At 43.6% G+C, this 12,502-nt stretch overlaps 1 protein-coding gene across 1 annotated transcript in view; it reads right to left on the bottom strand.

Moving 5' to 3' along the window:
- SKP2 (S-phase kinase associated protein 2) overlaps positions 1–12,502 on the bottom strand; it is a 79,853-nt gene that overhangs the window by 5,729 nt on the left and 61,622 nt on the right. The window contains 1 exon segment of the mRNA XM_029578827.1: positions 3,609–3,716. Within this exon segment, the coding sequence (XP_029434687.1) occupies positions 3,609–3,716 (108 nt within the window).

Below are 12,502 nucleotides of genomic sequence, written 5' to 3' on the forward strand. Positions count from 1 at the left end.
TAGGTCCGGCATACCGCTCGAGAGGCTGGGGTCCGGTACCAGCTGGGGAGGGCCATGAATTGGGTCCCCTAGGGCCTCTTTGCACTGTATACACAGGGCCGTGGCCTCCTCATGCTGTGCAGCTCTAATGTGGCATGCTGGGCAAAGGCCCTGAGCTTTGAGTTTATTTTCAGGCAGTGCCATGGTTTGTGCGCGTACAATACAGCTGTGCCGTCGAAGATGCGACCATAGGTTTGGTGCGCGCATGCAGAGCGATGTGCACGTAGTTGTGTGCACGGGGCGAAATTATGCGCCCAGCACAGTGAGCACGTGGCTAAGCACTTCGCTTGTGCGCCCAGCACTTGTGCGTGCGACGTTGTGTGCACGGCTCGCCTCTGTGCACACGGATTGAGACGGCGAACAGGGCCAAAATGGTTACGGCGACCACATGGACAATATGGCAACCACCTCGGAGGGTCTCCACATGGAAGGGCCCTCGGCTCTGACTGGGGTCTAGCCCTGCTAGGGCAGATCAACCCAGTGGCACCGGTCCTGGCTGGCGACCTGTACATCTCCTCGAGCTTGGAGACTGGAGACTTTTAAATGGATTTCTACCTTACCTTGTCTCGGTGCTTCCCGGTTTCGTTCCGGGCGGTCTCCGGCTATGGGGGGGGGGGGGGGGGAGGGAAAATACCTTCACCACCGCGCTCGAGGTTGCAGCCGCTGCCTCTCAGCCTCACCCGATGTCAGGGGCTAGGTCCCCAACGACGGTCGGCCGCCAGACCGAGGCTTACCTCCGAGGGATCGCAAAAATCACTTCGGGAATCTCGACTGGGGGAGGGACCCAACGGGTGTCACCGCAGGAGAGTGGGGCTCGTCTGTAGAGGTAAGATTTCTTCTTAATTTGGATGTCTTTGATAAAATTTACTCTAACACTGTGCTAGCATGCATAGAGTCACTAACTGCTATGGAGACGGAAAATACTGAAGAGCTGCACTTCCTGCAGGGGTATATGTACTAGGGCTGACGTCAGACTGAAATCTGATCCGTCTCCAACTGCTATCAGGAGTACACTATACCCATTGGTCCTGAGTCCATCTGCTACACGCTAGGAAAGGAGATGTGTAACCCAGTTATGCGCGTACTTTTAAAGAAACCAGGGATGCAGTTAGACGTTACCGCGCACACTCTGATTTTAAGAAGTACACATATAGGTTAATCTGCACAAGTCACGCCCTCTGATGAACAGATGTAACTTTGTGAGAATTAAATCTGTATACGTACAGGGCCAATTACCTGCACATTTTCAAGCAAATTTAGGCCTTTAACTTCACTTTGAGTATTCAGGAGTAAAGTCCGCATATAAAAGGTACATGTAGAATTTACCTGCATGTGTACATTTTTATAAAATTACCTGCCCTATGTCTACCACAGAGGGTTACCAGTTGGTTCTAGCTCATTTCCAAGCAACAATTAAAGCTCTCCCACCTCAGAGAGAGGAAGCACACAAAACCAGCAAATACACTGGCATTCAGCATGAGAACTTACTTCCCTCCTTTTGAACGCCACCTGCAGCACTGGAGCACATAACTTACAAAGCTGGCTGCAGATCCTGAGGACACAGGAAGTCCGGTACAGATCATGGCCCCTTCTACTGAGGTCAATTGAGTTGCTTATAGGTTTTTTGATCCCCTGTTATCACTGTTTTGTGTTTGTAGTTAAAATGTGTTTTTATTCTCTATGTGTTATATATGTATGTGCTAATCATGTAAACCGCTCTGATCAAGTTTGGAAGGACAGTATATACCCGCAAATAAATAATTAAATAAAATACTGTAATTTCCTGGTCTTAAACAGTGGTTCTCAATTTATTTTTATTTTTTTAATTTCACAGCACACCAAATCAAATTTCACACAACTCTTCTTCCATGTCCCTCTCTCCACCACACTTCTCTTCCTCCCGATTCTCTCTCAGCCCCCCAACACTGCATGATCCTCTTTCATCCCCATCCTTTCACTCCCGCTGCCCCCATATGATCCTCACCTTCTCATCCCATGTGATCCTCTTACCTCCCTCTCCACTCAACTACCTGCTATTCTTGCGTTCCTCTTTTTCATCCCCGTTCACCACTACCCTTTTTCATCCCCACATTCACCACTACCCTTTTTCATCCCCACATTCACCACTACCCTCGTCTTTCCCTCTAGCCGACAGAAGAGGGTTTTTTTTCACTTGTGTCAAACTCCCCTTATACTGGCTTCACTCTGATGTTCAGTGCCTGCAAATCTGTAAGAATATGGAGTCTCGGAGCCTTACCAGCAGCTGACTTCTTTCTTTACTTTTTTTTTTTTTTTTTTTAACTTTAACAAACCTAACAAAAAATGAGAGGGAAGCTTCTCTCCTAGAGCTGAAAGGAGCTGTCCAGCTCAAATCAGCCCCCAAACAAAAAGGAGAGAAAAAAACCCTGAAAGAAATGATGGGCTGAAAGCCGCATGGCCAGCCTCATGAGGGGAGGGATCTGGACCACCAGATGTACACCCCATGGAACAAACTGGACCTCAACTGGTCCACCTCGACCAAACAGGGAATGTTTCCCACAAAGAACCAGTCCCCTGGCAGGAAGGCTCACCCGAAAAATCTATAAAAAAGCAAGGGTAAAGAAGGACTGCAGGTTTATGCACCAGCCATCTGCTGGAGACAGAGAAATACTGAGCTACTGCAGGTGGTACCAGGGCTTTCAAGCAGCGAGACTTTTCTCTGTCTCCATCTGCTGACAGAGATGAATAAACCCAGGAGTCTGGACTGATCCGGGTACGTGCAGGGAACCTGATTTATGCACACAGGCTTTTTAAAATCTACCCCTTTGTGTGTACTATTTATATTTTTCACTTCACGGGTTTTTACATAATATTGTGACATCAGAGACTCTGTCATGGCACAAGCACCCAACTCCTGAAATTCAAGTATACAGCTGCTGGTTTTTACTTAGCAAGCTTTGGGAAGTCACATTTCATTTCAGTGGTACAATCTCACTTCTACTTTAAGGGCCTTTTCCTGCTCTGTGCCTATAGCCATACCCCTTGGGCCTTTTTTTTTTTTTTTTTACTTCAAATAATTGTATTATTTTCACATTAATATAACAAACTATCAATTAATGAACAAAATATTAATTCATCTGGGGATACATATTCAAATCTGAACATAAATGTTATATCAAATTAAATTACATCAGGATTATGTTTGAGTTAAACAAAAGTCTAATGGATTTCCAAATTTATGAAACTGTTCTAGCTTGTTATATGTTTCTCATACAACTACTTTAAATATGTGTGAAAGCAGACCAAGTGCACATCTAGTAAGTCACTATTTTTGCAATGACTGAAAACTAATTTCAAAGCTAGAATGAGGAATATCTCATCTTTAAACTGATGCATTTTCATATAATTATTCTGAAGGCAGCATGCCTTGTGAGCCAGAATGTTTTAATATTTTGACAAATGTTAGCAGCAAAAGTTTCACATCTCTACTCCAATGTACGACCAGGCAAGCAGCAGCTTAGGAAAACCCCCATGGAAATCCCACTAAGTGCTAAGCTGTGAGGTCTGCCAACAAGATGTCGGATACTCACAGCAAGGTAGCAGGAGATATCTGGTAGCATCGGCTGAGGGACAAGTCCTGGAGGTGGACGAGCTGCCAGAGGTCTGAGAAACACTCTGAAGTGAGCATTACACTGTCACTGCATGAAATGAGAAAAAAAAAATTATTTTTTTTTTACTGTGGTATTTATGCAGTGCCCTAAATCAAACTGCTTAACAAATTAGATGCAAGCACAGTGGGGTCCTTGTCCCAAAGGGCTTACCATCTAAGAAGGTACTTCAGCTAAAAGGAAATTAAGTGACCTTCTCAAGGTCACAGGGAGTGCCAGTAGAAGCTGGATATGAACTCTTGTTTCCAGCCCATTATTCCAACACTCCCTCGCCAATAGTCATAGGATTCTGGATGGCGACAGACTCAAGATTAACTTCACAGAAAAGTTAAAGGAAGCAGGACATAGCTTCAAGAGGTGGGGTGGTGAGACAGTGACACAAGAAAACTAATAAAAGATTTCCAAAAACCACAGGACATCTTTAGTGGTTGGGAAGTAGGGGAAAAGCTACCGATCACATAGGGACTGTGGTACTGCAGCAGGTAGGGGAAAATGGACAGCTCAGATGTGTCCTGTGAGCTTTGACAGCAACTTCCATGTTCCTAAAAAATACACATACAATCCTTCCAAATAGGACTGAGTAGAAAAAGCCATAGCGCATGCTGCCCAGGGCACAGCACCCAATTTCTCTCTGAAGAAGAAGAGAGCGGATGCACCATCACTAACCAGTAACGGATGCATGGGATATCGGCATGAATGTTTTATGAGATTCCTTCAGTGCACAGAGTGAAAAACATGGGCATGACGACACCAGACATTGCTGCAATTTTGTGCCATTTGTCTCCTCTGGGTCTGTTCTTCAGCAGTGACTTTTTTATGCAAGGGTCTCCCACAAGCGCAATAAAAGAAAGAAAGAAAAAAAGCAAGTAGTACCAAGAGTTACATCCAGGACATCATTCTTTATCAGGGTAAAGAAAATGGACACATTCATCTGACTCCTGAACCAAAGTCCATTCAAGCCCCATTCTCAGGATACTCACTTCAATTTGTAAAATGAAGTGACTTGACCAGACCGAGGGGTCTATTTACTAAATTTAGTACTGCAGCTTAGGAAACCACCTGCTATCTTCTCAGGCAGTAAAATACCACAGGTTAGTTGCCTGGGGCTGCCATCTTGTTAAAGGGTCAGGATGATCCAAACAAAACCCCATCCCTCCCAAACATGTGGAAAAAAAAAACAAAACACAACTTGGGGTCTTGTGAGATCACCCTCTTCCACCCATCCCACCAGCTCTAGAGGCAGCTCCAAAGTGAATAAAATGTAAATATGTGTTTTAACATGCAAGGCACAGATCCCTCCCCTCCCTTGCCAAACCTGCCCCTTTATCAAAATTCAACCCCCTTGGCTCCAGACCAGCCCAAACACCAACCCCCTGGACATATGTGTAAAATCCTGGCAACCTAGTAGGGCTCGGAGCACCTTCTAGGCTCCAGACCCTTCAATGTCCTTGAAAAAAATGGTGCCGGCCTCCCACTTAACATCTTATGCCCGTATTATTTTATTAACGTTAAATTGTCTAGTAATGGGAAATTACTACTTACCTGATAATTTCCTTTTCTTTAGGACAGTCAGATGAATCCAGAACAAATGGGTCATGTACTTCTACCAGCAGATGGAGATGGCGCAAACTGACGTCACAGTATATATATATATATATATATATATATATATATATATATATATCCCTGCAGTGATATCAGCCTGCTAGTATTCTCTTCTAAAGCAACTGTGAACAGATTAGCAAAATCTGATTAAAAGCAGATAAACATTTCAATACTCAGCCAACAGGCAATACTGAGTTCAGACAAGAATGTATTAACACTAATCTAGGGACTAGACTAACACTTACCAGTAATCCTTGTAAAACATGGCCACGCAGGAGGACCACACTACAATTCAGCAGCCAAGGGAGGGAAGCTGGATTCATCAGACTGTCCTAAAGAAAAGGAAATTATCAGGTAAGTAGTAATTTCTCATTTCTTAGCGTCCAGTCAGATGAATCCAGAACGAGTGGATAATCCCAGAATGCTATTCACCATCGTACAAAACCTCACCAAACCATCAAACGAACTAAGAATACCATCCAGCACAAACAAAAGCAACGAATTTGCAGAATTCTTCACCGAAAAAAATCAAAAAACTAATAAACACCACCACCAACACACACACCCAAACCTCAAAAATGTCACAGAAACTGCCAACAACCTGGTCTCACTTTGACCTCACCTCCTCGCTGGAAATCCAAAAAAATAATTAAAAAAATGAATCCAGCAAACCATCCCAGTGACAGTATCCCCATACAAACAAACTGATCGAAAACTCAATAACCAAAACAGACATAGTTAACCTCTCCCTCACCGAAGGTAAACACACCCGGAATGCTTAAAATCAGCAATCATTAAACCATTAATAAAAAAGAGCAACCTAGACCCGGAGAACATACAAAACTACCGTCCTATATCCAACTTACCGTTCATTGCAAAAATTATAGAAAAAATCGTCCATTCCAAACTCTCTGACTACCTCGATATGAACAACATACTTCACACCCCTCACAATTTGGATTCAGGAAAAACTTAAGCACAGAATCACTACTCCTTCCACTAAATGACAGTACTCAGAGGATTCGACAAGGAACAAAGCTATCTATTAATCCTCCTGAATCTATCGGCCGCCTCTGATACAGTCAACCATTCCATCCTCCTCAACAGACTATCTGAAATAGGAGCCACGGGTAAAACCCTACAATGGTTCACATCCTATCTATCACATAGAAATTTCCAAGTAATGTTCAACAACACCCTTTCGAATAAAGTAAACCTCAACACAGGAGTTCCACAAGGATCTGCCCTATCAGCAACACGCTTCCTTCTCCCAATCTGTCACACACTAGAACGCCTTGGTCTGACCCACTTCCTATACGCTGACGATATACACATACTGGTCCCTATACAGAATTCGTTAGAAGAAACATACAATAGAACAACCATTTATCTTACAGAAATCAAACAGCATTTAACTGACCTAAAACTCATAATAAACAGACAAAACCGAAATAATCATCCTAGACAAAAAAAAAAAAAAAAAATCAACTCTCCCATGCAACCACTCAAAATGGAAAACCCAAAAACATTATTCCCTGTACGTACCAGGATCAGTCCAGACTGCTGGGTTATGCCTCCCTTACTGATCCTTGGTACTACAGTAACAAAAATTAATAGGTAAGAACTAATTTTCCTATCTCTCCTGACACGCATGCTCGAAACCTAGGAATCACCATAGACAACGAACTATCATTCAAAATCATTATACCTAACAAGATAAAGGAAGGATATCACAAACTACTTAACTCAGACATCTTAAGCCCTTCCTTGCACAGGATGATTTCAGAACAGTCCTGCAACTACTCATCTTCTACTTGGCCTACCACTCGCAACCATCTGCCCGCTCTAAATCCTACAGAACACAGCCGCCAGAATTCTAACAGGAACAAAAAAACATGAACACATTACCCCAACTCTCATCTCACTACACTGGCTCCCAATAAAATACTGAACAGACTACAAAGTACTAACAATTCTGCATAAACTAATCATAGGACATCAAACCAACTGGCTAAGCAAAACCATCGAAATCCACGCTCCAAAACGGAACCTATGCTCAACGAATAAAGGCCTCCTCAAAATCCCTCATGCCAGAACCACACAACTAAACACAACCCGTGAGAGAGCCATATCCATTGCCAGCCCCACACTATGGAACTCAATATCAATAGAAAAAAGAACTCAACCAAACATAAAAACCTTCAAAAAAGAGCTGAAAAGCTGGCTTTTCATCAGAGCCTACTCAAACTCACTCAATCAACCACACTGCCAGACACCCACGCAACTCAACATCAAGAAGAAACCTCCATCTCACGACCAACAAAATAACTAACACCATTCAAAACTCTAAGACATTTTGCAACTAACCTCAAATCGTATATCTATCAACCTCTTAAGTATACCGTGAAACTGGAAAACCTGTTTTTTTACTGACCTAAGTATATAACTCCTCCCAGTTACATATCTACCTTTCTACCTTAGTTTGTAACCCCACCTATGCTTTATTAGAACATGTTGTATGTAATAACTAACAAATCCCTAAACTGTAAACAGACTTTATGACAATACGTTGTTAATGATGTTTATCTAACTTTTCCCAATTACTGTAAACCGTTCTGATGGCGAAACCGAATGACGTTATACAAAACACAATAAATAAATAAAATAAATAATAAGTGGGATTTACCCAAGCTACTCCCGAATAGGGCGGGAGGCTGCCCACGGTCCAGTCAAAATTGCAAAGGCTGCGTCTTCCTGGGCCTGAGCATCCAGACGATAATACCTGGAAAAGGTATTTAACGAGGACCATATCACAGCTCGGCAAATGTCGATGGGAGACAATTTCACTTCCACCCATGACACTGCCTGAGCCCTTGTGGAATGATCCCTGGACTAGATAACTGCTTCCCAGCAGCAACGAATGCAGCCGTAACTAACTCCTTAATCCAGTGAGCTATGGTAGTCCACGAGGCCGGCTCTCCCTGCCTAGTACCAAGGACAAGGACAAACAGGCGATCCATCTTCCATAAGGCTTAGTGACCTCCAGATACCTTACAATATTTATTTTATTTATTTAAAGGCTTTTATATACCGGAGTTCATGTACTAGTACATACCACTTTGGTTTACACAGAACCAATATTGGAAAATTACATCAAACAAGTGGGTATAAAACAACAAGGCTAACTTTGTAGGAACTTAGAACTTGAGGTAAAGGAGAGAACAGGACCAAGTGGTAACAGATCAATGTAAATAGCTAAATAATAAATACAAATTCTTACAATAAATACAAATGCTTACAGATTACAGTTTTCAAAATCTAAGTTTACATCTTCAGAATAATGTTTAAATCTACAAGAACTAACGGTTACATCTTCAAGGTTTGTAGACTTCAAAGCTGAGGTTACATCTGACTTAAAAGGTATTGGTGTAGCATGCTGTAAATTTAACGATTGGGAATATGAGACCAAGAAATACAATTAAGAGTAGCGGCATCAGACATCTGGTTAACGTGATTATGAAATGCGTGAATGAGTCTAGTTCTGGGACGATATGTCTCTTGACATCCAAGAATCAGAACACATGATACACCTCTTCATCTCTCTGTCCAGTGATGGTAGGGAGATGGACTAATTCAAGTGAAAGTCAGTGACCACCTTTGGTAAAAAAGAAGGAACAGTATGTAGTTTTACCGCCCCTGGAGTCACCCAGAGGAAAGGCTCCTGGCAAGAAAATTCCTGCAGTTCAGATGACATTTAATTTGGACAAGTGCAAGGTGTTACATATAGGGAAAAATAACCCTTGCTGTAGTTACATGATGTTAGGTTCCATATTAGGAACTACCACCCAGGAAAAAGATCTAGGCATCATAGTGAATACTTTAAAATCATCGGCTCAGTGTACTGCAGCAATCAAAAAAGCAAACAGAATGTTAGGAATTATTAGGAAGGGAATGGTTAAAAAAATGGAAAATGTCAATGCCTCTGTATCACTCCATGGTGAGACCACACCTTGAATACTGTGTACAGTTCTGGTCACCACATCTCAAAAAAGATATAGTTGCGATTGAGAAGGTCCAGAGAAGGGCAACCAAAATGATAAAGGGGATGGAACAGCTCCCCTATGAGGAAAGGCTGAAGAGGTTCGGGCTGTTCAGCTTGGAGAAGAGATGGCTGAGGGGGGATATGATAGAGGTCTTTATGATCATGAGACGTCTTGAATGAATAGATGTGAATTGGTTATTTACACTTTCGGATAATAGAAGGACTAGGGGGCATTCCATGAAGTTAGCAAGTAGCACATTTAAGACTAATCGGAGAAAATTATTTCACTCATTGCACAATTAAGCTCTGGAATTTGTTGCCAGAGGATGTGGTTAGTACAGTTAGTGTAACTGGGTTCAAAAAAGGTTTGGATAAGTTCTTGGAGGAGAAGTCCATTAACGGCTATTAATCAAGTTTACTTAGGTAATAGCCACTGCTATTAATTGCATCAGTAGCATGGGATCTTCTTGGTTTTTGGGTAATTGCCAGGTTCTTGTGGCCTGGTTTGGCCTCTGTTGGAAACAGGATGCTGGGCTTGATGGATCCTTGGTCTGACCCAGCATGGCAATTTCTTATGTTCTTAACCCTATGCGCAGAACATATTGCCCCAAGAAAAAAAAATGTTTTTAAAGGTCAGTAACTGCAAGGACAGGGTACCAGTGGACTAAACATATGGCCTGCCAAGAAATACAACACCAAATTAAAACTCCATAAGGGCACCGGAAACCACAAAGGAGGACAAGGATGTTTCACTTCTTACTGGAAATGGGCCACATCAGGATAAGCAGATAAGAAATCTCCATTCACTTGACCCTTGAATTTAGGCAAAGGCCGCTACTTCTACCTTTAAGCAATCAACAGCCAAGCCTTTATTCAAACCATCCTGCAAAAATTCCAAAATGAATGGGATTTTGGCCGAAGCAGGAAGAGCACCTTGATTTTCATACCAGGCCTTAAACACCTGCTAAACCCACACATAGGCCAAGAAAGTAGATAACTTTCTAGCTCTTAGCAAGGTGGAAAACACGGTCACCTAGTATCCACGTTTCAGCAAGCGAGCCCTTTCAAGGGTCATACTGCAGGACAAAATAGAGTCAGAACTTCGTGAAGAACCAGTCCCTGTCGCAACAAGTTCCTGTGCGCCAGGAGTCAAAGGGGCAAATCCACCAGGAGCTGCCACAGATCCGCATACCATGGTGTCCTAGGCCAATCCGGAGCAACCAAGAGCACCTACCCTCTGTGGCGTTTGATTTTTTTTTTTAATCAATCTGCCCAACATGGGCCATGGAGCAAAGGAATACAGCAACTTGACTTCTAGCTACTTCTCCACTACAGCACCGATCCCCAATAACTTCAGATCTCTCCTGCAACTGAAGGATCATGGAACTTTTGCATTTTGAGACATCGCCAACAGGTCTAGGAATGGGAGACCCCAGCGATCCAGAATCAGCTGAAACGCCTCGTCCAACAATGCACGTTCTCCTGGGTCCAGACTCTCCCTACTGAGAAGTCTTCGCTTACATTGTTTTTTCCTATGCACGAGGCTGAGATCATCTGGAGATGCACTTCTGCCCACTCTATAAATTGATCTATTTCCTGCAACACTTGATGGCTCTCGATTCCTCCCTGCTGATTGATGTAAGCCACAGTAGTTACATTGTCCAATATTATCCAGACCGCTCAACTTTGCAGTCTGTCGCCAAACTGTAAACATGCTAGCTGGATTGCCCTGGCTTCCAAATGATTGATGTTTCAGAGAGTCTCTCCTGTATTCCAGCACCCTTGCACCATCAGCTGATAGTGAGCTCCCCAACCATGGAGGCTCACATCTGTCTTCAGTATTGGCCAGTCCGGTGGTGCTAGAGAAATTCACTTCCTTAGATGATCCAGCTGTAGCCACCACTGCAGTCGGGAGGAGACCTCCATCAACAGGTGGAGCTGAACTGAATAGTCCAGAAACTGCAGGTTCCACCGAGACAACAGTGAGCGCTGAAGAGGACGCTTATGCGCTGTCACCCACTTCTAGGGTTACCGCCATTAAACCAAGTACCTGCAGATAGGATCATACCGTCAAGAGCAGACTGTTTATCAATAGGCATAGCCGTGCCATCAACTTCTGAATATGAGCTTCTGGCAGGAAAACCTTGCCCTGCTTCATGTCAAACGAACCCAAAGGTATTCAAACGGCTGAAGACTGCTCTTGGCCAGGTTCATCACCCAACTGAGCTCCTGCAACAGGGAGATCACCTTGTGGGTCACCAGGTGGCTCTCTTCCAGCAACTTGTCTTCAAATCAGCCAGTCTTCCAAATACAGGTATACTACTATCCCATCCTCTCTCAATTCTGCCGCAACTACCACCATTACCTTGGAAAAGGTCCTTGGAGCAGTGGCCAGACCAAAAGGCGGTGCCCAAAATTGATAATGGCGTCCCAGAACTGTGAACGCAGAAAGCGCTGATGCTCTAGTCGAATGGGAATATGAAGATATGCTTCAGACAAGACCAAAGGGGTCAGAAATTCTCCCAACTGTACAGCCATTATCACCGAGCGCAAGGTCTCCATGCCAACATGTATCACCTGCAGATGACGACCGATACGTTTGAAATCCAGGATGGGCAAAACGATCCCTCTTTCTTGGGCACAATGAAAAATTGAATATCACCCTGTATTTTCTTGAGATATGAACGGTGGAATCCCAGCCCTCAAACTGAGAAGCCTTGCCAATGTATCCTCCACTGCCTGCTTCTTCTACAGGGAGTGGCAAGGAAAGAATCTGAATAGGTCCCGAGGTATACTGCGAAACTCCAGTGAATATCCTTCTCGTATCACCTCTAGGATCCATTGATCCGAGATAACTTCAACCCACCTCAAATAGGAGAGGCATCCCCCTATCTCCTGTTTCCATGGGTGGATTGGCAAACCTTCATTGGGAGGATCCACTAACCAAACCCATGCCCCTTCTGGTCTGTCTGGGACGAAAGGACAGAGACCTACCAAAAGGTCGAGTCTTCTGAAGGTTGCTCCTCTAAAGGGTCGAAAACTCTTAGATCCCCTTGTACGACCTCTCATGCTAAAGGAGCGTGGCGTTTACTTCTTATCCTCCAAAAATCGAAGAACCGGTGATTTGCCCCACTTACTGGTCAGTTTTTCCAACTCGCTTCCAAACAAG

The sequence above is a fragment of the Rhinatrema bivittatum genome, chromosome 1 (assembly GCF_901001135.1).
Source record: "Rhinatrema bivittatum chromosome 1, aRhiBiv1.1, whole genome shotgun sequence".
NCBI lineage: Eukaryota > Metazoa > Chordata > Amphibia > Gymnophiona > Rhinatrematidae > Rhinatrema > Rhinatrema bivittatum.